Source organism: Syzygium oleosum, unplaced genomic scaffold (genome assembly GCF_021117445.2).
Source record: "Syzygium oleosum isolate NSW1041296 unplaced genomic scaffold, Sole_v2.1 Sole_v2.09, whole genome shotgun sequence".
Lineage (NCBI taxonomy): Eukaryota > Viridiplantae > Streptophyta > Magnoliopsida > Myrtales > Myrtaceae > Syzygium > Syzygium oleosum.
In genome coordinates this window covers 1,341,366-1,367,500 of record NW_026607493.1, presented here as the reverse complement: position 1 = coordinate 1,367,500, position 26,135 = coordinate 1,341,366, and the positions used below count along the sequence as shown (strand labels likewise).

Here is a 26,135-nt window from a genome sequence, read left to right as displayed (position 1 = left end):
TTGCGGAGAAAAAGAAAATCAACGAAAAATACTATATTCTAATCATAAATAAGCAAGATATTTCACAAGTAAAAATTCCGATATCGCGTGATCTATAAAATGGACGCTATAAATTCTTGAGGTTCTTGTAAATTCTTGATGTTCTTGTTTGTAACGTTGCAGCATCCACTTGGAATTATTCCATGGTTGTGGGCACATGTTTTCTATATATTCATACTTAATCAGCATCATGATTCATGATATCACTCTTGTCTTCTCAATTCCTGCTTTTGGTTCTATCCTAATGCTCAGTGTAATAACTCAAAGACACACAAAGGAGGAGTGACGCGCCAAATGATTGTCTCAGTGGTTTTTGTAAGAGTAAAAAGACACAAATGATCAATGAATTTTAAATTTATTCAATGTAATCCCCGAACTTTAATCCAATATGCAATCTTATCTCTAAACTTTTAATTAGTTCAATATTATTCTAAACTTTTGGTAAATATTCAATTTAGCCCCTCAACTATATGAAAATATTCAATATTGTCATTCAATTAATTCAAGTTCAAGGATAACATTGAATATTTTCATACAATCTAGTGATTATATTGAACATGTACCAAAAGTCTAGAGACCATATCGAACAAATTAAAAGTTAAAAAATTATATCGCATATCAGGCTAAAGTTCAAGGACTACACTGAACAAATTTAAAGATCAGGGATCACATTGTACATTCAGCCAAAGTTCAAGGACCATTTGTGTCACTATCCCTTTTTGTAATTTTTGTAGAAAGTACGTAAAAATACTGAAATTTACAGATCTTGATATTTTTCTTCCTAAGAAAGAATCTACAGCTAACCTGCTCACTCTGTTTCAGGAGCAACAAAATGAACAGAATCAAGCCTCAAAGACATCGGGCATTGGCCAAAATCCCGGTGATATTCTGGTTTGTAGTAGCATAAAAGGAACTCAAAAGATCAGGAAGCCGACATCTTGTCCTTGACCGCTAATGCAGCTGCTCTATACCATGAAGCCACGGCCATCGCACCTGGATCCGGAACCGATCGGAGGTTTGCCTCAGAGATATAAGATGCACGCCCAGCCTATGCGAATAGTGTAATTATGAATCCACAAGCTTTTACACAAAATGTTGAGAAAATTGCATTGTCAACTATTAGTAGCATTATCCGACCAAAAAAAAAATTATTACTAGCATTCTGACAAAAAAAAAAAACTATTAGTAGCATTAATTTCTTTGACGTAGTCATGCTGTTATGTCAAAACTAAGCATCGATACTAAATCCCCAAGTATATTCTTCTGCACCTAAAATTTAGAAAAGCTTCGCTGCACATAGTGAACTCCGACATCTAAGACCTGATTCTAGTCAAGGTTGTTCATTGCGATATGTGAACTTGTCACCGATCCTCTGTTGCTTAAGTTTTGATGTAAGGTCTTATCCTAATGATGACCGTCGTGGTTTAAAAAGGCCAGGATGCGATGAAAAAATGCAAAGGTCAAGTCAGCCCTTATCAATTTCTAATCCTACGTCCAGTGAATCTCAAGCAAACTCTGCAAGAAATGGCCTAAAAGTTTTTTCGCATCTTCAAATTTTGAAGTCCTTCACACTTATTGAGTAAGATGTCAGATATCCAATTCAGTCGAGGTAATCTAATCTACTAACATTATCTCTTTAGTCAAGTTGTTTGGGACAACAATAGTACAACTTAACAGTCAGCTCCATGCAGTTCTAAAGGTATGCCGAGTCAAGCTCTTTATTGCAGATTTAGTGCCATTAAGTAGGTGAAGAAGACAGTGTTCTAAATAATCATATCACCTGTGCTTGCATCTCTTTTGTTGACTCTGCTCCAGCCAATGCTGCTTCAGATGAGAGAACAAATGCAGTTACCGGATCCACGCCAGCATCCAACTTCTGTTGATGAAAAAAATATTTAGAAACCAAGGGATTGTACAGTGAACACGTCAACAACAGAGGGCAAAAACAGCAGCGTATTTATTATCAATGACCTCATGAAGAACTCTAGATGCTGGAATCAAGGCATCCAACATTGTGCGATAACCAGCACTTGCTCCTCCATACTTACTGATAGCATTGATGCCGGCTTCAAATGCTTCGGCCCCTGAATCAAGAAAAGGAGTGAGGCCAGGGCCATCAAACATGTCAAATTATCAGAAGGAGAGCGTAATCTCACATTGTTTTGGTGAAATAGCACTCCCTTTCAATTTCGCGTATACAGCCTTAGAGAATATGTTATATCTGTTCCAACAGGGGGAAAAAGGGTTGCACCCTTTTAGTTTTTTAGTTGGAATACACATGCAAAGATAAAACCCAACCCTCAACTAAGAGAGAGCAAAGGAGAGTACATTACATGATCCCACTAGTTCCACCCATCACTCTTATGGATGTCCCGACCTCGTTTACTGTCTCTGCAGCATCATTGAGAGGATAGCTGGGAAGTAGAAGGAAACGAATAAAGCGATCAGGCAAATATTCATATATTGGTGTTACCATCCAAAAGCTACTTATTTGTTAGATAGGGCAGCATTTCATTGCAACAGAAAAGTCAACATTTCATAGTCATGCCCTTTACTTGAACTTCATTGATGACAAAAAGGTACAAGCAAAATCGAATTTAATGGAGTTGGACTTAGTTTTAACCGAACTCACTGGTTTTTCAAGTCCTCCAAAATAGCCGTTGCACCTTTAAACAACTGCAGAACATGTAAATATTGAGCCGGAAGCCAAAAGGGTGGGAAGAAAAAATGCGCCAATGACAAACAAGAAGAAACTTTTAAAGGACTTACTGTTGACCCACAGTCGGCGTCTCCTGCTTCGCCATCCCACTCATTCAACTGGTCTTTAATATCAATAACTGCTTTTGCTGCAGCTTCAATAGCTGCCTCGAGAAGCAGGCCCTGTTTGCTCAGCTCCTGTGGCCGACTTGATGACTAATCAGAAGTAAATCATAATCAATGAGCTTTGATCAAGGAGATAGTCATTGATAAACTTCAATAAGTGTACAACAGTTATAGAAAATCTCAAAAGTCCTCTTGTACACAAATTTCATACCACATTCATAGCTTTTAAGGAAGATGGTGGCATCGGAACCGGAAACTTTGGTGTTGGGCGATTCCCTGCATGACAAACCATGCTGATCTCCATGATCGTATTTTAAAACTACTGTTGCACTAGTAATAGAAAATCAACATGTTATCGAAAGCATGCGCATCCTTACTCTGAAGGTTGGTACCGACATCAGTAAAGTAGCTTTTATCTCTTTTTGTTATAACCATGGAAAAAGAGTAACAAGGAGGGGGGAAAAGCTTAAATGCACACGCACCATCAACTCCAACAGGCCATGCCGGAGCCCTAGTTGCAGCATCTAACCGCTGCAAAATTGATTGATCTGCCTTCATAATAGTGATTGAAAATCCTGATAGAAACACAACGATCAGAACTAGTCCATCATAGTAATAGCACATAAAAAGTGACCGACCTGCCATATCAAGAGAAGTCATAAGTGACCCAACATATACTCTATCAACAGCTAGTCCATGTTCTAGCTGCAGTTTAGTTATTGTTTTCCCCGATGCAATCATGAGCTCCATAATTGGGGTGGCACCGAGCCTATAATTCAGAAAGGAAAAGTGTAAGAGATGTTTAAAACTGCAATCACATTGTCTAAACAGCATCTAATGGTTATCCAGTACACCAGAAGAAAAAGGTTAGAGAGTAGACTCACCCGTTTATCATAATAACCACTCTATGACCTCGTGAAATGGGGACATAGTTCGACTCCTGAGGAGATCAATCAATCAACCAAAGATTGCTAATTTACGTTAAACTCATTCTTCTGCCTCATCCATGATGTGAAGAAATTCGCTAAGAGAGTACATAGAGTCATGTACAGAATATTCAAGGAAGAAAAGGACTTGTTACATGATGATAGTAAAAGTTGCAGAACCATCAGTCAAGCTGCATAAATGGGATCGTAAGGTGTCGAAAAAGTTTATCAAGGTAGGTAGGATAAGTTATGGCTCAAGAGAAGTAGGAATGTCAAGAAACAATCAGGGAAAACTGTCCCATCTGTTCTTGAAGAATTGCTCTCTCGTATCGAAAAATCACCTGTTCAAGTAATACAAGCCCACGACCATAAAAAAAAAGTAAAACAAGCCAATCCATTTTGCTTATAAAAGAGAACTAAAGCAGTCGCTGGTTTTGTTTGAGGTAGTTGTATAAGCAGACAACAGTGTGTACGAGCAAGTATCATGTGGATATGTTAACACATGAGGTCAAGACATTTAAAACTTCAGGAAAAAAGAAAAAAAATTATATTATCGATACAGAGAGAGCCCAAGGAAAACGATTTTGAATGGAGTTAGAAAAAAGGAATATTGACTTGACTTGATCTGCTACAAAAATTTTAGTACCCTAGTTAAAGGTCATACCGGTGACAATATTTTTGTTAAAACATGAGAAATCACTATGTCCACTGGCTGAATGTCAGCCACAGCCACACCTGGTTCTCCATGCTGCCAGAGAAAAGATTGTACTGTTTAGTCAAAGAATTATATGGAGTAGAATCATAGTCAAAAGATTTTAGACAAGCACATACACAAGAATGCTTGCATTGGAAAGGGACATTATAAAGGAGACGCTTCTCATGAATGATAGGGAAGCTCAACATAGCTTGAGCTATGTGAGTAGTGGAGCCATTGCCCGGTATATCATTATCACTCATTTGTAAGCTTGTGCTTACTGCATGGTCATAAATATAATGCAGAGAATTCAAGATAACTCACGATTCCGAGGCCAAGTTCCATCTTTCCTGGTCCTAAACGATTTGAAGTAGCCTGACCTGGTAGCGTGCAAACAGATAATGCAACACCCATCGTCCCAACCATTTCTGATGCACGCTTTGCCTCTGCTGCAACATCCTTAAGTGAGAGCCCAGCTGTGGCTGCAGCTCCAGCGACCTTATATTTACAAATCAAAGCAAAGAATCATATCTGTATTCTTCACTTTCACAAACCCATAAATGTAGAGCAAGAAGTGCAGAGTCTCTCAACAACAATGAACCATAGACATTGCCAGATGCGCGAAAACTTCAGAAAAATAATCTGAAAGGGATGCCCTTCTGACTTTCTTAATTCAACAATTTAATAATTTTCTACAAATTAATTCACCAGAACTGGAGCTTCCTAATTTAAAGATCAATTACAACAAAAAATTACGAGAGAAGGTAAGGTTGAAGTAGTCTATGAAAGTGAAAGTGGCAAAAATTTAAGCATACAAGCGTGGACCATGAGAAGGGGGGAAAGAAAAGATTATTGTTTAGCACCAAAAGGGACATTTACAGAACAACCTTTCAGAGAGATAAAGACCTCGAACCTTGTGAACTAGAATTGTCCCTGCCAATCCTCTCCTCCCGACTATGCCTCGAGGGGGAGGTAAAGCACAATCATCTCCGACAATCACCATCTGCAATGAGGCATAACCTTTTGACACAAGTCTCCAGCATATATTAAAATCACAATTCATATCTGCAAGTAATCACAGGGTAAGTACCTCAACCATGTAACCTTCGGATTTAGCCAGCTCAGTAGCCAATCCGAAGTTCAAGCGATCACCGGTATAATTCTGCAAAAGGGAGATTGTAATCCTTCTTCTGTTAGATCTTCTGTTTTGGACAGATGTTATAGTGCAAGGAAATAAGTACTTGTGGTCTATGCGGCTGCTAGAACTACATAAACTCCCCAAATTTCTGTGGCAACAAAAATGCAGTTCTCAAAATTTTCATTTTTTCCCTTGTATACACGAGTTTACATATATGTCAAAATACTCTATGAGGTGGCAGGATAAAGTAAAGTAAGTACCTTGACAATAAGTAGACACCCCATTGGACCAGTTACAGCTCGGATGCCCTGAAATATATACGATAGAGCAAAACAAATCTCATAGACAAGGAGACAAAACATAAAGCAAGACATCCATGACATTTTCCTTGTTTAGTCGTATAATCGTGAGAAAACATACAGCTAGAACGGCATCAACTGGTGGAGAAGCAAAAACGTCACCACATATTGCAGCTGTCAGCATCCCTTCACCCACGAATCCAGCATGAGCTGGCTCATGGCCGCTACCGCCACCTGACAAAGAAATAGCATAGATCATTGAACTGGAGATCCTTATGCATAAATTGTGGCCTGCTGTTGAAGTCCATTGGTTTCCGTTTCCAAGATGATTGAACCGTAAATGAATTAATTAGGCAGATGAAGTAGGAGCTGTGGGGAATGAGGAGTTGCGAACAGATCGACGGTTCCTTAATGAGAGGAAAAAAGTGCCTGAACGTAGAAACATCGGCAGGAACTGAAAGATAACAACTATATCACGTCCATGTCATGGACGTCACCCACAAAATAAGAATCCAAGAAATTCAATGAGCATAATTAGATTCTAAAACAATAACATAGAAATGCAGGGGAGACAACATTAACCTGATATAACGGCGACCTTGTCATACGTAGCAGGCGAAACATCAGCCCGCACCACAACCTTCACCTGCATTTCCACCAATAGGATTGGATCGCGTGAGTCACTGCATAAACTGCAAGACTCACAATAGAAACATAAAAAAAAACAATTTTATCGAGAAAGTCGTAATCACCTCAGGAAAACCGTCCAAGTACTGCAAATTAGGATAAGTTTCCACAAGACCCTCGATGAACTCGGTCACCACATCTGCAATTACATCAAACAGATGAAACAGATACATTTCCTTTCTGTTTCACTTTTCTTTTCTTTTTCATCCATCAGCGACACAGATAAATTCATGTCGTCGAACCACGTAAATGCCCAGAAAGACGTGAAATAACACGCCAAGAAAGGAAAAAAAAATCAACGCCCAAGATTTTAACGACAACATCACGCAAGATTACTATCTTTCTCATTCACATCAGACCATGAACAGACCAAAAGCACCAAAGAACCACACAACGAAGCGAAATGTCAAGAGGCAGAAGAAGAAATGGTGTGCAAACCATCTGGGTCGTTGATGAGTTTCTTCCCCTGCGAAGCCATGTTCGTGCTGGAAAAAAGCTCAAAACTTCGAAGAAGAGTGATGATGGGTCAGGTTGACTCGACACCTATATAAACATCGAACAGTTACGAAAGTCCCCAGAAAAAGAGCTGTGATCGGCGACGGTGGCTGATTCAGATGTTGGTGTCAAACAAGCTTACCAATCTCGATCTTGTAACAGCAGATGCCACGCGAACCAAGAAACAAGGAGACACCTCAGTATGCTTCTCGAGTCATGAGAAGGTGGGGTTGGGTTGCTCCTGAGCACCTTTCAAGTGTCTCTTGGTTGATTTATGTGGATCTTTATCTCCATTTTTTCCGCTTATTTGGGTAAAAGCTTATGCAAGAATTGACTTGCATGGGGGTGGAGTGTGCTATTTTAGGGAAAAATTCAGGCTCGGTTCATTTCTAAAAATAATCATTCATATCGCTTGAAATAATTAATAAATAAAATATATTTTATTACCGACAATGATTAATAAATCTATTAATTTTGCAACAGATTACATCAGAAGTTGAATATTAAAAAATTAACTATTTGATTAATAAATATGTTTTGCAGTTGGAAGTGTGGAAATATTTCCTTGTTACATACAAATTTATGAATAGATAAGAACAAAAATATGTTACGGATTATTTCCTTATTAATTTCAATTCATAAAATAGAAACAACACAATCATATTGAAAGCAAATTACTTTTATTGCTAGTTAAGGTAGAATATCAAAAAATTAAACAGCTTCTAATATATCTTGTTGATTATATAAGCTTGTCGTTATTTTTAGAATTAATGAAGATCGAGAGAGAAAGAACTTATCAACAAAGACAACTTTAAGCGTTTATTTATTGATAATTCTTCATTATTAACTCTAAGAAATATTCAATAAAAAAAACTCGGAAATATACTTTATCAATATAGGATATCTTTCTAGAATGACTTTTAGCTTGAAGGTGGCCCCTCAATGTTATGCCTTGCAGACTCGAACCATTGGTAAGGAATGGCAAGCTGGCCCTATTTTGGTTAGATCGTTGGATCATGGATATATCAATATATTTTCCGCTCCAACATGGGCCCAATTCCAAAAAAAATCCTCAACTTTACACTTTGTCCCAATTATATCCTTAACTTTTTTTTGTCTAAAAAAAAATCACAAACTTTTATCCAAGTCCCAAATCTGCCCTCCCGTTATAAATCCGTCCAATTACCGTCGGAAAAAAAAAAAATAGAGAACCGAGTTGCGGCGGCCAAGCCTTCGCCGGTGGCCGCCACGGGAAGGAGCGGCGGCCCTCGCCTAGGCCTTCCGAAGGCCTCGCCCCGGCGGTCGCCCAGGGCGTGCATCCCGATTGGGGGAGGTCGCGCCTCCCCGATCGGGCGTGCGCCCTCGCCGGGCTCGGCCGGGGCGCCCGAGAGGCCCAGCCGCGACCTCCCCCCGAGCGAGTCGCCGCAGGGCGTGCGCCCGTCGGGGCGGCGCCACCGCCTTCGGAAGGCCGGTGAGGCGCCGCTCCCGGCCGGCGCGTGCGCGCCAGCGCGGCTTGCCACTCGCGTTCTCTATTTTTTTTTTTTTTTTTTTTTTTTTTTTTCCGACGTTAATTGGATGGATTTATAACTGGAGGCAGATTTGGGACTTGGATAAAAGTTTGTGATTTTTCTTGAGACAAAAAAAAGTTCAGGATATAATTGGGACAAAGTATAAAGTTGAGGGTTTTTTTTGGAATTGGACCCTCCAACATGTATTAATCAGAGCTATTTAGTTTTTAAATTATACTTGAACTAAAAGTAATGAGAAGTTAATTCACAGTTCAATTGCAATTTCTCATTTATCGATTAGATATTATAATATTTTTTATATTATTATATAACTAGTACTATATTACGATGCTTTGATAATCATATTCAACATAGGCTACTTAATTTAAGTTGTATTTTAAATTACTTTTTATCTATAATTTTAATCTAAACTCCATGGGAAATTGAATGAGCAGAATAACAAATCAAAAAATTAAATCAATCTTTGATTATGTGCAACTTAATTTCGATTTTAATTGTTTACGGTAATAAAGATTGTGCAAAATATTTGATATTATCTTTTAAGAGAGATGTAATGGTGACTAGGATGAAAAGGGTGATGACTAGGCAATGTTAGGGATAATTTGGCAATGACAAGCTAATTTACGAATTAATTCCGGGAGAGATTTATTTAAGAATTACTTTTTCAAAGTAATCTATTTTGGAAAAAAAGTCCAATCAAATGGACCATTTGAGGATAAGACAAAAAGTAGAGGATGTGTGAAAGGAAATACACATAGATATCTTTTATGAATTAATTGAAGAATGTCTTTGTTCTACATAATTCAAAAAGATCACGAATTCGAATTTTTTGGACATTATAATAAGATGGGAAAAAAGTATATTTCGTAACACAATAAATTGAAGACTATGTGTTAAGAAAAAAAAAAGACTCATAACATGGAAAGAGCCTTAACCATCCGCTAATTCCACTGCATTCGCTCTAAAATTTGTACTTTATTAATAAAAAAATTATGGTTCTTGCATGAGCTCCAGACCTATTTAGAAGAAAAGATGCCGAGTAATTGACAAAAGAACCGGGACTTTCAATTTCAGTAATCGACAGAAGAAAATAGACGACCATTTTCATCAATTTCTTGAAGCAGGTTGCATCACAGTAGGCATAATTTAGGATTTTTGGTTAGTTTTTTTCCTAGATTAAAAATGCATCTAGGGATAAATTCGACTTCAGCTAGAAAGAAAATGGTCAAAAAAGGAGGCAGCTGAAAAATGCACAGCCAAAAGAACATTAACCCCTATCAAACTTAGTTCCTTATTGTTACAGAGATACAAGAATTGAGAAAGAAGCTTTACAAAATCAACCTCCCTCACCCCTGAGCTACAGAAGGACAACATACAAGACAGAACGACTAATCAAGATCGCCGAACCTGTGACTGAGAAGGCATAAAGCAATATATGGGACTTCCTAGTCAAAAGCATGTTAACATGTGACATGAAAATGTCTTTGGCATGAACAAACAATGGTAAGTGCAGAGACCGACCCGAAGGATGTGAATGACTTTTTACCCTAAAAGATTCATATAACTAAGGGCATCATGAAAGAAAATACCCTGAGTTTGTATCACAACATAGGACAATGGGATGGAGGCATTCAGATAGACCATCTTTGTAAAAGAAAAGCAAGGGAAGAAAAAGAACAGAACAAGTTAGAAGTATGGAACACAAGCAATCTTCACATATTTCAGATTCTTAAATTTTTGTTCTCCTACATCAGATGACTATCATGGAATCATCATTCCTGCTATTAAATAATACTTGCCTTCGGCATTTGCTTATAGCTTTGACTAGGACTAATCCTAACAATAATATTAGATCATGATACAACATAAACTTTGACACCAAAGCAGTCTTCATAACTTACTTTGTCTAAACGACAAAGATCAAATAGGGGTTGGATCAAGATTTCTAAACACTGTACAACATACTATCTCACTCCCCAAATTTCTCAGACGCTGCTTCTCCACTTTTGAAGTTTGCACCGACTAAGAAAGTCTTGGTAGGGATCGAAGCTTTCTTGCTGCTTTAAGTACTGTCCTTTCAATATGTTGTAGATAGCTAGTTCCTTAGACCCAAAATCCTGTTGACTGGAATTGAATGTCATCTTGATTGGGCATATATTATCGAAAATTTCTAACCCAGTAGCATCGGTGCTCTTGCTAGAAACGGCCTTAGAGTCAACCACTTTGGAGACCATACGAGAACATACAGGATGCACATAAGGCTTAAAAGAACCTGTGTGGTACAAAAAGAACGGTTTTTCTTGTTGTGACGCGGTCCAGGTCTCTTCTCTGTCATCTGCAAGCGAAATGGCATGCTCATCATGAAACTCAGGACCTGAGTCCGACATGGCCATTTTGGTAGCCACCTGCATAACTTCACCGAATTGCAGGCTAAGTTCTGTCTCTGAAGAAAGGCTGACTGATGCTTCTGAAGAGCTGTCTCTGACCCGATGAAGTGTTGATAGGAAGGGGACAGGAAGCACAGGACCAACAAGACCATCGCTTCGATGCACTTTATTTGACCACTTATTGCTGCGGAATGAAGGCTCTCTCAAAATGAAAGGCTGCAATTGCACCGTCTCTGGAACAACCAAGAATTCCAGAGACACTTTCTTCTGGTCCAGAAGTACTTCAAGGGATTCAGAGTAGCTGGAGAATGCTAAAGATAAAAGCTCCATGGACAAGCCTGCACACTTTTTCCTCGATATAATCTCACCGATTGTAGTTGGCAAACGAATGTTGTCAAAAGCCAATGTTGAAGGTGATCCGAGTTGGAAATCAGATGCCTTGAGCATTTTACACAAAGCTACATGACAAGCAGGGTCAAAAAATTCCTTTCCTTTGGGGCAACCAGAAGTTTTTTCAATTTTTGCTTCTAGCACTGAAGCTAGATTGCCCTTTAAAAAACTGTAGAGGTAGTCAAGTTTCAGATACTTGAATCTTTTGGGAAACTTGTAATCGTCTTCCACCACTGAACACAGACCATCATCCACGAATGAGAGTTTAACATCATTTTTGCAACTTCTTGCAAAGTCCCAAGACGCGGAGTATCTCTGATATTCAAGCTTCCCAGAGGACATCAACCTGATAAGTGTGAAGCTACCATATTCATCATCATCAGAAGCTGGTGAAGAGAGACCGATGCCTAAAATTCCAAATCCCAATACCATTTCTCTTTTCCGTTGCCAATCTACCCATTGAGGTGGAGATTTCTTTAAGAATTCTTCTTTCAAAAGGCAGCTTCCAGAGCCACACTCACGACCTGAAAGTGAGAGTTCTGAGGGGAGGCCCCATGCATAAAAAGAGTCACAAATCCCTGAAACTTTTGAAGGAAACGATCCTCTGGCGTCAGGTAAAGGAGGCCCATAGCAGAACAGGTTCCACTCACAGTTCCAGAGAGATCCTAGTAAGATACAGAAACCCAGTTTGGAAGCATGCTCATATGTGTCTTGTTTAGAGTTTGATCTCAATTTGGACAATTTAAACACATCGATGTAGCATGGCCTATCAAGACCATGGGACCATTGCAACACCGGGTTCAGCGGCTTACGTGTATCGCACAGAAGTAAAAGCTTGTCTGTAGCCAAGGCAAAGTGAAAACCATCGGACCCGGCCCGAGAAAATGCAAGAAACCGATCCTTCTCCATGGACGCATAACTACTCGACATCCCAATATTTGCTATGCATCGTACAATGCATTGCTCAGATCTAAAATCCACTAGAAAGACCGCATCTGATCGTACAACTATCAATATTTTCGGATGCCAGCTGAATTCACATCCCAACCATTTAGCACTCTTTGAACTAGCGGTATGATCCCACAAAACTCTCAACCGAGTACCTTTCCAATTATGCTCTAAACCAACCTTATGCAAGACACACTCGAGATCAAACAAATATAGATTACCACTCTCCAACAAAACCACACTCCATTCAGGCAACTCAGGACACCAACAAGCATGCACAACAGCGCAAGTCTTGAAAACCTTACTACCCAAAGAGACCAAGACCGGTATCCCGGAATTTCCAACCCTCCTCACAACAAACCAGTGCACTGAGTACATCGTATATGCCAACAGATACCCGATATTGCTCGGCAAGCAATCCCCTGAATCCGGAATTGAGTTAACGACAATCCTGACAATGGAGTGACAAAATCTCTTCTTGGACCTAAAGACATCACCATCCTCACCAATATTGACCTTAAACTTCCCATCCTCCTCAGACAAATTCAAGAATCCAACTTGGTCAGAATTAGCACCTGTTGGGAAGAAGACAATCACCTTGCTAGTGTCCGGGCAGCAAAGGAACTGGAGGCGGTTGTGCGCGAAGCCGGAAGCCGCGTCGGTCTGATCCGGGCCGAACAAACCTTCGATCTTGGAGGACGCCGAGGGTGGCGCCGAAGAGCTGGTGCTGATGAATCTGGAGAGGGAGAGCCGAGGAAGAGGGGGTATAACCGGAGGCGAAACAAGAGAAGGAGAAGATAGGAGTTCGGCTCGAGAATCGGGCTTGGGGTTGAAGATCAGAGGACCCAGTTGAGATTTTAAGGCGGAGGGGTCCGCTACGAGAAGTGGGGACTTGAAGACGGTGTTAATTGGGAACTTCGACTTCCATTCCTGGTTGAAGTCCATGGTCGTCCAAACATCAGAGAAAACTGCGTTTCCAGAATTGGTTGGGCGGAGGGGAAAGAGACCAAGCGGCCGTTGATTCAGTCCACGGAAGAGTTTCTTCTGGGCGTGATCAAGGTTGGAGCTTTACCGCGGATCGCTGCACCGATGAACGGAAGGGGGCGCAAACCGGTGAGGAGCTCAACTTCACGGCGACTCTCGATGCTAGTACTCTCTGCAGGGCACGGTCTCTCACCGACCGTTCTTAGCCTCAAGGGCAACAATGTGGTGGGAGGGATTCAAGAATTGGTTCTGCAACCAGCCAAACTCCAACTCCGGTTTCGCAGGTGGCAAGATTGCAGGGACAACCTCGTCAAGGGAAAGAACAGAGAGCTTTGGAGGCGGGCGGCTGAGGAAGCGGAGATTATTTCATTAAAAGGCTATGCCTACATTGATATATTTATCTGATTTTTCTCATGTCACACAAAAAATTCTAATTTGTAGTTATACAACACATTTACCCTCCGTCGAAATTCTGTCAACGAGAATCGTTAAAAATCTGTCTACATGAATACCGAAAAGCAAACAATCTTAACACGGCTTAAGTGAAATAAAAATGATGGTATTTTAACCAAATAAGTTGAAAATTTCACATTAAGCCAGATTAGGGATTCGAATAAAAGTTGATGTTTTTTTATTGAGACAAAAAAAAAGTTTGGATCAGAATTGTTGCTAAAGGTAAAGTTGATGCTTTTTTTTTTGGACTTAGCCCTATAAAAATATGAGTTAAATTAGATAAATATTTTTTTATCATTCAATTATATTTATATATAACGAATAACTATTAATGTTAATTGAAATACATATTATATTTTAGTTAGTAGTTAAATATTACTGTTCTAAAGATTAGAATTTCTATTTCCTAGAACGTAGAATAAAATTCTAATCCAGTTATTCTATGTTCTATTCAGTATTTCGATTTAGTTTGATTGTACCTATTCTATTTAGTTACATCGTATTTCGAACTTCATACAGAAGATACAATAGTAAATTAAATTATGTAAAAAAAATGTCGGTTCGGATTATGAAAACGGTCCAAAGATCTCCAAAAAAAATCACAGGCGCCATATATTCAAATAGTGTCGTGAGTTCAAAGCTAATTGTGGAGTCCCGACCCAAATGGACGTGTCTCGTGACATTTGAGCATTAAGATTTGCGATCGGTTGCTCTCGCTCTTACTTTCACAGTAAAAAAGGAAGGGAATTCTAGACGGAAAAAGTGTTTAAAGATAAAGAGAGACAGGGACTCAAAAGCGTTTGTATTACTAAACGAGATAATGGCACAAATAATTTTTAAACTTTGGTTCAATGTACAATATGGTCTATAAACTTTTAATTTGTTTAATAAAGTCCCTGAATTTTAGTCTAATATTCAGTACGATCCCTGAACTTTTATTTTGTTCAATATGGTCACCGAACTTTTGATACATGTTCAATGTAGTCTCTAAACTATATGAAAATGTTCGATGTAATCCTCCCATTAATTCAAGTTGAGGCAGACCAAGCAAATCGTCAATCCTGAATTCGGATCTTCCTATTTTTTTTGTTTTTGGTCGAAAGAATCTTCCTATTTCACAACATGTACAATGGAGTTTACTTGGAACCGCAGCTACTAGAATTTATTAGCCGTAGGTCAACTTCAGTGCTTACGATGGATAGGATCCTTTTTTCTTCTCTTTCATCATGAACTTCAGCTGATCTTTCAGATGAAGAAAAATACTGGAAACTCGAAATTTATTTTTTTGAGTCAGTCGATTCCCTTCAAATGCATTGACAAGAAGGAACTGAAATTGCTTCTCTTTCCTACCTCTCTACTCTACTATTCAGCCACTCAATTATTTCCTTCATAATGGCTTCGCGCTCCGGCTCTGGCTCGAAGAGCAGATCGTGCAAGTGCCCTTCCAACAATCTGATTGTCTTGTCCGTCGCGGATGCTTCCTTGTGCAACTTCACGGAAGCATCCGGGTCGGTCACTCTATCCGCGGTGCCGTGGAGGACCAAAAAGGGAACTCTCAGTTTCCTGAGGTTCTGCTGCAAGTAGGATGCTATCCGGAGGATCTCGTACCCCGTTCTCACGCGGATGGATCCAGTATAGACCAGGGGATCGGAGTACTTGGCCACGAGCGCTTCTGGGTCCCTTGATACCACCAAGCCCTTCTTATTCGCAGCCCCGACTTGGTATCTCGGCAATAAGAGGGAGACGATCGGAGCGAGTATCTGCACAGGTTATTACAAAGGCAGGGATGCATTTGCTCATTTTCCAGGGTCCTTGTATAGTTTGGGGCCTGAAGAAAAGAAAATATCACTCGGGTCCTTGCCGTGTAAATTGGGTGCGATGGCTGAACTCCTACAGCAGGTGAAGTTAGCACAACGCCTGATATACATGCTTCGACTTTTGGGTCAAGAGCAGCCTATATGTGCATTTCAAAAGATGAGCGATTCACTTATGAGAAGCAGATCAGTAACCAATGGGGAGAGAGCATGATAGGCTAAAGATGCTGCGCCGAGTTTTTCACATTGCTCACTTAAAAATCTTACCTTAAGAATGATCGCCGCACCTGTTGAGTGCCCAAAACAAAAACAAGGGAGCCCTGGATTCTCAGCCAAGACTCTTCCGATGAATGATTTCTGCAAGAACAAGAAATGAAGAAAATAAGGAGATCGCATAACACTCCCAAAATTTTAAAAAGGAAAAAACGCTTTATTAACATGCATGAAATGGACATCATACTTACCAGATCGCATACAGGGTCATCAAGAGAACGAACATAAGCATGCAACCCATCGCTTCCACCGTGGCCTGAGAGATGACGACAGAGTCGAACAAAAGCACATTAGAGCAACACCAGTCAAATTTTTAAGGAAGGTATCTGTCAAATTTAAAAGAGTCACAACAAGTAATGTATGTTGTCGACTACACAGACGCTCAAAGCCTTGCAATTGTACACTCGCCTAACAATCTTGTCATCCTCATGAGACCATTCAGCATTTTCATAGCCATGACAATTCAAAACCCGTTTTCATCCACTCAAAATACAAACTATACAGATGTTTCTCGCAATTGCAGACACCTAGTACCACAATCTCCAATTAGACACTCGACTCACTGTGAAGAGAGGGAGAGGAGGGAGGGAGACAGGGGTGGGAGATGGCATTTTCAGTTTGCACAATGTAGAACGTAAATGCAATGCAATTTCCGTCCGATCAGTTGTCTCTAGGGTTTAACTGAAACATTTAGATAGTTTCTCCTCGGCCTAATTTATCAAATATATGCACGTTACATCTACATAATCATAGAAGTTCAAGGCCAGGCAACATTCTAATACTATGCTTACACATAAGCAGAGGCTTCCCCCCCAAAAGCATCTGAAATGAAATACTCATTTCCTGCATCCAAATATAGATGCATTGTTGATAATAAATTATTCTTCTCAATGCAATAACTATGAAACATTTGAAATTTTTCTAAAGGAACATCAATAAATAAAGCACATTAGAATTATGAAAAGCAGTTCACTGTTTTCGAAAGCAGCCATCTCTTGATGGGAGTTTTGGATATGAAACATTATTATACATAGTGAACAAAGAAGTACAGGGAAACGAAATTGCTTGTGTCAAATGGATGGCATCTGACATTAAGAGCACAGGAGTGCAAATTCTGTCGAATTGCGTCATTTTTGTAACACTGGAGCAAGTTATCACCTCATCAGACACAGACTAAGCAGCAGACACAGGTAAAGAAACTGTAAGTCTCAAGCCAATCGACAAAATTAAAATTTTGTTCATGCAAATAACACTCGACCCCGTATATGTGAAAATGTACATTAGTGTGCGAATGGCCAGTGATGGTGCAAAACAATCAGGAATTCATATGACTGAAGTTTCAAAAAGCGACTCTATCCTGAAGTTAAGATGGAGTTTTGAGCGCCAATCCATCAGATACTTCCTTCAGAGTTGAGTCTACTGTTGAAGCAGTTATACCACTTTAAGGTGAACTTCATATGTAATTTCTGCACTTTCAGCTTATGATAAGCTGCTAACTTAACATATTTCCTGTTGTTCGCTTGCCAAAGAAGAGCGGTTTGTTTTCGTAAATTAGGACATCCTCCGTTCCATAATCAGCTTCCAGTTAAAACTGGGTCACTAAAACAAATCAGAAGAACAAGGAGATTGCGTGGAGTAGCTCACATTCTAGGAAAACAGGGACGAGTATCACAAACTCCAGGTTTCTTTAACAATACAAAGAGGACAATTGGAATGCGAACATTTTGGTTCCCAGGAGCAAACTCTGGCTTGGATTATGCAAACTGAGACACATTTGGACTTACCAATCCAATCCATTCCGTAAACTTTGAAACCATTGACATTCAGCTTCTTTGCAAAATTATTGTACCTCCCACTGGCACAAGAGACGAAAAGAAATCTCAATCATCAGGTCCAGAGATAACCAGCAGCATAGTAACACCTAAGCTCAGATGGAAAACAAACCTGTGTTCATTCAGACCATGCAAAAGAATGACCAATCCCCTGCAAAAACATAAGCATGCTTTGTCATAATAGCGACCAACACCAAGTTTGCCATGTATGTTCCAGTGTTAAATGCACAATGTAAGAAAACAAGATATCACACAGAAGAACATGCAGAGTATGAGCTCACCTAGGTGAATAATCAATGCAGAAATGTGATTAAACAATCTTAAAATGTTATCAATGCAAATTTCACAGATTGTCTTTTTCCTGGTCTGACAAAATGTACATTCCACAGTGCAGAATAAATAAATTCTCGATAGCCTACAATTTTAAGCAAATGTGACAAACATCCTTTCCGAAAAATCAGAACTCAGCAGGCAAATTTCGAATTAAAAATCTTAACAAAACAGACAGCAAACCAAAAACAATTTGTGCTTCTAGTTCACCTGATCTCTACATTAACAGGTCTCCAAGATTGCGTGAACAATCCATTACCCCTCGCTGTCATGAAAATTGAAAACTTCCTAACGACAGTTTCATCGGCATTCTGCACCACCTGCTTCTTTGCCATCGCTCTCCGTGCCGCCACCTTCTGCTTCACCGATGCTGCTGCCACTCTCCTCCACGAGAGTGCCGTTGCTGGGACCCTCACCACAGGCCCACCTTTCCGGTTACTCCCACTGTTGCTCTCAATCCTGTCATCCTTGGACTTCTCTACCACGGTCGCCGAGACAAGAACGACCCGCTTCCGGCGCCGGAACGGGGCGCAGGTCAGCATCAACCGGCTCTTCAATGTGCACAGCGAGAACAGCGTGCGGCAGCTTGTGTGAGTCACTGCATAAACCGTAAGTCTCACGAAAGAAGCATCCAAAAAATTATTTATCACGCAAGTTGGAATCAACTCGGGAAAATCATCCAAGTACTGCAAATTAGGATAAGTTTCGCCAAGACCCTCGATGACTCGGTCACCACATCTGCAATTGCATCAAACAGATGTAACAGATACATTTCCTTCCTGTTTCCCTTTTCTCTTTTTTCATCCATCCGTGACAACAGACAAATTCATGTCATCGAACCACGTAAATGCCAATAAAGACATGAAATAACACGTCAAGAAGAAAAAAAAAAGATTAACTCCCGAGATTTTAACGACAACATCATGCAAGATTACATCTTTCTCGTTTACATCAAACCATGAACAGAACGAAGGCACCAGGAACCACAATGAAGCGAAATGTCAAGAGGCAGAAGAAGAGATTGTGTGCAAACCATCTGGGTCGTTGATGAGTTTCTTTCCCTGCGAAGCCATGCTTATGCGGAAAAAGCTCAAAACTTCGAAGAGTGATGGTTCAGGTTGACTCAACACCTATAACATCAAACAGTTACGAAGTCCCAGAAAAGGCTGTGATCGGCGACTATGGCTGATTCAGATGTTGGTGTCAAACAAGCTTACCACTCTCGACTTCGTAACAGCAGTTGCCACGCAAACCAAGAAACGAGGAGACACCTTTGGAGCATCCCTTGGTCGATTTATATCCATTCTTCTTCCCGCTCATTTGGGTAAGAGCTTGTGTAAGAATTTGTTTGCATGTGGAGCGTGCTGTTAAAAGGGTAAACATTTAAAAGGAAATCTCAAGAAAACGTCAGAGGATCCTTCTGCTGAAGTAAAGTAGTCAAAAGCTGTTTCGCCATCGCTTCGTACTCGCAGATTTCTTTCCCTTTCTTGGAAAGTGGGGACGGGGACAGTCGATCGCTATTTCTATTTAAATTTTTCATACAGAAATTGAAGACCTTTTGTTCAAAATAAATCTCTCTAAAAAATTAATTCTCAAAATAAAAGTACTTAAACTGCATTATAGACATGCATAGCTTATGGGGAACATAATTTATGAAGTATCGTAAAATAAATAGATTACAACAAATTGAATCAGAAGTTGACTGGTAAAAAATTAAATTGTTTGATTAAGAAATATGTTTTACAATTGGAAGTGTGGATTCATTTCCTCACTTCATCCAAATTCATAAATAGATAAGAACAAAAATACGTTACCAATTATTTTCTTGTTAATTTCAATTCATAAAATAGAAAGAACACAATCATATTGAAAGTAAATTACTTTTACTGCTAGTTAAGGTAGAATATCTGGAAATTAAATAGCTCGTGATATATCTTGTTGATTATATAAGCTTGCCATTATTTTACGCATTAATGAAGATCGGGAAAGAAAGAACTTATCGACAAAGACAACTTTATGCCTTTATTTATTGACAAATCTTCATCATTAACTCTCATAAATATAGCTTATCAATCTATTTCCCGCTCCAACATGTATTAATCATAACAAGGTATATTGTTGATTAAATAAATTTTGTTTAGAACTTGATTATCAAATATTCTGCTAAACAAAAATAGCTTCATAGTGCACATAAGGCTTAAAAAGAAGCTATGTGGTACAAAAAGAACGATTTTTCTTGTTGCAACGCGGTCCAGGTCTCTCTTCTCTGTCATCTGCAAGCGAAATGGCATGCTCGTCACGAACCTCAGGACCCCGAGTCCGACATGGCCATTTTGGTAGCCACCTGCATAACTTCACCGAATTGCTGGCCAAGTTCTGTCTCTGAAGAAAGTCCAACTGATGCTTCTGAAGAGCCATGTCATACAAGATGAAGTATTGATAGGAAGGGCACAGGAAGCACAGGACCAACAAGAGCATCGCCTTCGATGCACTTTATTTGACCACTTATTGCTGCGGAATGAAGGCTCTCTCAAAACGAAAGGCTGCAATTCCAGAGACACTTTCTTCTGGTCCAAAAGTACTTCAAGGAATTCAGAGTAGGCGGAAAATGCTGAAAGTAAAAAAGTTCCAAGGACAAGCCTGCACACTTTTTCCTCCCATACGATCTCGCCAATTGTAGTGGGCAAACGAATGTTGTCAAAAGCCATTGCTGAAGGTGATCCGAGTTGGAAACCAGAAGCCTTGAGCATTTTACCCAAAGCTACGTGACAAGCGGTGTCAAAAGATTGCTTTTATCTGGGGCAACTAGAAGTATTTTTTATTTTTGCTTTTAGCACTGAAGCAAGATTGCCCCTTAAAAAACTGTATAGGTAGTCAAGTTTCAGGTACTTGAATCTTTTGGGAAACTTGTGATCGTCTTCCACCACTGAACTCAGAACCTTATCCACAAACGAGAGTTTAAGATCATTTTTGCAACTTCTTGCGAAGTCCCGAGTCGCGGAGTATCTCTGATATTCGAGCTTCCCAAAAGACATCAATCTGACAAGTGTGAAGCTACCACATTCATCCTAGTTACGATTTAAAGAGCTCTTTTGAGTTTCCTGATTGTAGTTAGATCCAATTCCATACACAGAATATCAGATTTAGCCAGAGAGTATATGTCTTGTAAAAGTTCACGTGAGGATTAACTGTTCTGTCGTGAGTCTGTTTTATATGATCTAGAGTCAGGAATACAATTATGTATTTAAATTGCTCGATTGTGATTGTAGAACGTCAGTAGTAATTGAGGCAGGTCGACCAATCGTCAATCCTGTATTCAGATTTCCCTATTTCACAACATCTACAGTGTAGTGTAGTTTGCTTGGAACCGCAGATACCAAAAACTGTAATCCGGAGGTCAACTCCAATGCTTACGATGAATAGGATCCTTTTTTCTTCTTTTTCATCAAAAACTTCAGCTGATCTTTCTGATAAAGAAAATTACTGGAAACTTGAATTTTTTTTTGAATCAGTCGATTCCCTTCAAATGCATTGACAAGAAGGAACTGAAATTGCTTCTCTTTCCTACCTCTCTACTCTACAATTCAGCCACTCAATTATTTCCTTCATAATGGCTTCACGGTCTGGCTCTGGCTCAAAGAGCAGATCGTGCAAGTGCCCTTCCAACAATCTGATTGTCTTGTCTGTCGCGGATGCTTCCTCGTACAACTTCATGGAAGCATCTGGGTCGGTCACCCTATCCGCTGTGCCGTGGAGGACCAAAAAGGGAACCCTCAATTTCCTGAGGTTCTGCTGCAAGTAGGATGCTATCCGGAGGATCTCGTACCCCGTTCTCACGCGGATCGATCCGGTATAGACAAGGGGATCGGAGTACTTGGCTACGAGCGCTTCTGGGTCCCTTGATACCACCAAGCCCTTCTTATTCGCAGCCCCGACTTGGTATCTCGGCAATAAGAGGGAGACAATCGGAGCGAGTATCTGCAGAGGTAATTACAAAGTCAGGGATGCATGTACTCATTTTCTAGGGTCCTTGCATAGTTTGCTAGACTGAAGAACAGGAAGTAGCACTAGGGTCCTTGCCGTGTAAATTGGGTGGGATGGCTGAACTCCTACAGCGGGTGAAGTTAGCACAACGCCTGATATGCAGGCTTCGACTTTTGGGTCAAGAGCAGCCTGTATGCGCATTTCAAAAGATGAGCGATTCACTTATGAGAAGCAGATCAGTAACCGATGGAGAGAGAGCATGATATGCTAAAGATGGCACACCGGAGTATTTCACATTGCTCACTTTGAAATCTTACCTTAAGAATGATTGCCGCGCCTGTTGAGTGCCCAAAACAAAAACAAGGGAGCCCTGGATTCTCAGCCAAGATTTTTCCGATGAACGATTTCTGCAAGAACAAGAGATGAAGAAAATAAGGAGATTGCATAACACTCCCAAAATTTTAAAAAGCAAAAAAACGCTTTATAAACATGTATGAAATGGACATCATACTTACCAGATCGCATACAGCGTCATCAAGAGAATGAACATAAGCATGCAGCCCATCGCTTCCACCGTGGCCTGAGAGATGACAACAGAGTCGAACAAAAGCACATTAGAGCAATGCCAGTCAAATCTTTAAGGAAGGTATCAGTGAAATTTCAAAAAGTCGCGACAAGTAATGAATGTTGTCGACTACACAGATACTCAAAACCTTGCAATTGTACAATTACCTAGGAATCTTGTCATCCTCATGAGACCATTCAGCATTTTCACAAACATGACGATTTAAAACCTATTTTTCATCCACTCAAAATACAAACTATACAGATGCATCTCGCAATTGCAGACACCTAGTACCATAATCTCTAACTAGACACTTGACTCACTGTGAAGAGACGGAGAGGAGGGAGGGAGATAGGAGTGGGAGATGACATTTTCAGTTTGCACAATGTAGAACGTAAATGCAATGCAATTTCCATCTGATAAGTTGTCTCCAAAGTTTGGCTTAAATATTTAGACAGTTTCTCCTCGGCTTAACTTTCCAAATATTTGCACGCTCAATCTACATAATCATAGAAGTTCAAGGCCAGGCAACGTTCTAATATTATGCTTACACATAAGCAGAGGCTTCCCACCCAAAAGCATCTGAAATGAAATACTCATTTCCTGCATCCAAATATAGATGCATTGTTGATAATAAATGATTCTTCTCAATGCAATAACTACGAAACATTTGAAATTTTTCTAAAAGAAACATCAATAAATAAAGCACATTGGAATTATGTAAAGCAGTTCACTGTTTTCGAAAGCAGCCATCTCTTGATAGGGGTTTTGTATATGTCTGCTAGGAAACATTATTATACATAGTGAACAAATAAGCAGAGGGAAACAAAATTGCATGCGTCATATGGATGGCATCCGACACGAAGAGCACAGGAGCGCAAATTCTGTCGAATTGCGTAATTTTTTGTAACACCGGAACAAGTTATCACCTCATCACACACATAATAAGCAGCGGACACCAGTAAGGAAACTGTGAGTCTCCAGCCAATCGACGAAATTAAAATTTTGATCATGCAAATAACCCTCGACCCCCTATACTAGTATGTGAAAGGCCAGTGACGGTGCAAAACAATCAGGAAATCACATGACTAAAGTTTCAAAAAGCGACTCTATCCCGAAATTAAGATGGAGTTTCGAGCAAAGCTGATCCATCATTTACTTCCTCCAGAGTAGAGTCTACTGTTGAAGCTGGTATACGACTTTAAGGTGAACTTCATATATAATTTCTGTATTTCCAGCTTATGATAAGCTGCTAACTTAACCTATTTCCTGTTGTTCACTGCCAAAGAAGAGCTGTTTGTTTTTGTAAATTAGGACATCCTCCGTTCTATAATCAGCTTCCAGTTAAAACTGGGTCACTAAAACAAATCAGAAGAACGAGGAGATTGCATAGAATAGCTCACGTTCTAGGAAAACAGGGACGAGTATCACTAACTCCAGGTTTCTTTGACAATACACAGAGGACAATTGGAATGCGAACATTTTGGTTCCCACGAGCGAACTCTAACTTGGATTATGCAAACTGAGACAGATTTGGACTTACCAATCCAATCCATTCCGCAAACGTTGAATCCGTTGGCATTCAGCTTCTTTGCAAAATTACTGTACCTCCCACTGGCACAAGAGACGAGAAGAAATCTCAATCATCAGGTCCAGAGATAACAAGCAGCATAGTAACACCTGAGTTCAGGTGGAAAACAAACCTGTGTTCATTCAGACCATGCAAAAGAATGACCAATCCCCTGCCAAAACATAAGCATGCTTTGTTATAATAACGACCAACACTAAGTTTGTCATGTATGTTCCAGTGTTAAATGCACTATGTAAGAAAACAAGATATCATACAGCAGAACATGCAGAGTATGAACTCACCTAGGTAAATCGTCAATGCATAAATGTGATTAAACAATCTTAAAATGTTATCGATGCAAATTTCACAGAATGTTGTCTTTTTCCCTGGTCGGACAAAGTGTACATTCCACAGTGCAGAATAAATATATTCTCGATCGCCGATAATTTCAAGCAAACGCGACAAACGTCCTTTCCCAAATTAACGTACTGAAAAATCAGAACTCATCAGGCAAATTTCGGAATAAAAATCTTAACAAAACAGACAGCAAATCAAAGACAACTTGTGCTTCTGGTTCACCTGATCTTTACATTAACGGGTCTCCAAGATTGTGTGAACAATGCGTCCGCCCTTGCAGTCGTGAAAATTGAAAACTCCCTAACGACAGTTTCATCGCCATCCTGTGCCACCCGCTTCTTTGCCATTGCTCTCCGTGCCGCCACCTCTTGCTCCACCGACGACGACGACGACGCCGCCCTCCTCCACGGCAGCGCCGTCGCCGGGACCCTCACCACAGGCCCAACTTTCCGGTTACTCCCACCGTTGCTCTCACTCCTCTCATCCTTGGACTTCTCCGCCGCGGATGCCGAGACGACAACCACCCGCTTCCGGCCCCGGAACGGCATGAGAAGAATCAGGACGAAGGCCCGGATTAGCATCAACAGGCTCTTCATTGCGCGCAGCGAGAACAGCGCATTTATGCGGCCACTCGCGCCCGAAGTTAGCATCAAGGTCGACGGTGACGATGCGCCCTGTTTTGGATCCATCACCATTAAAATTCTCGCAACTGCCAGTGATTTTTGGTCGGGCGAGCGAGTTTCTAAAGATGGGTATGTCTTTTTGGGCCTAAAGCTGCCGACTTTACCACGGAATGGAGGTTCTGTCTCGCGGGTGCGGATCGAAATGGCTGCAAACGCTGTCGTTCGCAGGGAGACCATAAGAGAGAGAGAGAGAGAGAGAGATCGAATTCCTCGACACCCAAGAATAACCGATCGGCTTAAATCAACGGCGGGGCTGAATATAGAGTTTCCTGGTGAATCGGAAGTAGAGAAATCCAGAATTAGGAACGGAAACTATGCGTTCTTGCGCATGACATGAAGCCGGAGAGCGGTTCTGGAAATGGGGAAAGTCAAGTTGAAGTTGGGTTTCGTCTCCTTGAAAACCGAAGCGATCCGTTGGGCGAGACGTCACCGGAGCCGTAATCTGGACGCTTGCGGCTGGACGGTTCTCGAGACGACAGCTGCGGGCGCCACGAACGGAGGGGGCCAAAAAAACGGTGGGGGGACCGAAGGACCTGAGAGGCGACACGTGTCGATGCGGGCTCGCTCCACGTGGCGGTCGCGGCGGCTTGTCGTCCTCAGAAAGTCGTGGGGAAAAGGTCAAAAGAGGCGCGATTGGAGTGGGCGCTTGACACGTGTTGCCGTCTAAGTGGGGAACGTGAGCGCCTGGGGTTACGCTCTTTCGACACGTGTCCGGCGCATGGGGGAAGAGCGACGTTGCTCATGCTTAGTTCCCCAGGAATATGCCCGGTCCGGTCTTGTGGACATAATCGACGGTGTCACATGATCCGATGATTATTATATGTCTGATTTATCGGTGGTGCAATAAGCCGTGGCCGAATATGCGGACAAAATTTTTTATAACGAAATTTCGTTTGTTTTACGAATAAAAAAAATAAAAAAGATAGTTTTACTGT

General features: G+C 40.6%; 4 protein-coding genes across 5 annotated transcripts; all 4 read right to left on the bottom strand.

Moving 5' to 3' along the window:
- Positions 1-717: 717 nt before the first annotated feature.
- Positions 718-7,374, bottom strand: LOC115690234 (putative 3,4-dihydroxy-2-butanone kinase). 2 transcript variants are annotated; one of them, XM_030616511.2, is made up of 21 exons: positions 7,244-7,374; positions 7,045-7,149; positions 6,672-6,745; positions 6,502-6,565; positions 6,041-6,153; positions 5,881-5,928; positions 5,573-5,644; positions 5,396-5,485; positions 4,807-4,980; positions 4,453-4,536; positions 3,747-3,802; positions 3,501-3,631; positions 3,345-3,437; positions 3,074-3,138; positions 2,809-2,952; positions 2,672-2,715; positions 2,373-2,453; positions 2,196-2,260; positions 2,011-2,123; positions 1,820-1,915; positions 718-1,087 (listed from the first exon to the last, which is right to left on the bottom strand). In XM_030616511.2, the coding sequence occupies exons 2-21, from the start codon at positions 7,082-7,084 to the stop codon at positions 962-964; spliced, it is 1,773 nt and encodes a 590-aa protein (XP_030472371.1). In that variant the 5' UTR covers positions 7,085-7,149; positions 7,244-7,374; the 3' UTR covers positions 718-961. The 2 variants fall into 2 exon arrangements, with proteins under 2 accessions (XP_030472371.1, XP_030472370.1); XM_030616510.2 differs by having other exon boundaries at positions 7,045-7,368.
- Positions 7,375-10,323: 2,949 nt separating this feature from the next.
- LOC115690233 (uncharacterized) lies at positions 10,324-13,729 on the bottom strand. Its single transcript, XM_056314663.1, has one exon. The coding sequence runs from the start codon at positions 13,298-13,300 to the stop codon at positions 10,616-10,618; it is 2,685 nt and encodes an 894-aa protein (XP_056170638.1). The 5' UTR covers positions 13,301-13,729; the 3' UTR covers positions 10,324-10,615.
- Positions 13,730-14,981: 1,252 nt separating this feature from the next.
- On the bottom strand, positions 14,982-19,278 carry LOC130138979 (uncharacterized). Its single transcript, XM_056314814.1, has 8 exons — positions 19,075-19,278; positions 18,252-18,639; positions 17,824-17,862; positions 17,664-17,734; positions 16,071-16,135; positions 15,874-15,963; positions 15,654-15,746; positions 14,982-15,552 (listed from the first exon to the last, which is right to left on the bottom strand). The coding sequence occupies exons 1-8, from the start codon at positions 19,112-19,114 to the stop codon at positions 15,139-15,141; spliced, it is 1,200 nt and encodes a 399-aa protein (XP_056170789.1). The 5' UTR covers positions 19,115-19,278; the 3' UTR covers positions 14,982-15,138.
- A 2,173-nt stretch (positions 19,279-21,451) lies between these two features.
- On the bottom strand, positions 21,452-25,688 carry LOC115690235 (uncharacterized). The gene is made up of 7 exons (XM_030616515.2): positions 24,740-25,688; positions 24,294-24,332; positions 24,134-24,204; positions 22,541-22,605; positions 22,343-22,432; positions 22,122-22,214; positions 21,452-22,019 (listed from the first exon to the last, which is right to left on the bottom strand). Exons 1-7 carry the CDS (start codon positions 25,375-25,377, stop codon positions 21,606-21,608), a joined length of 1,410 nt encoding a protein of 469 aa, XP_030472375.1. The 5' UTR covers positions 25,378-25,688; the 3' UTR covers positions 21,452-21,605.
- Positions 25,689-26,135: the final 447 nt, after the last annotated feature.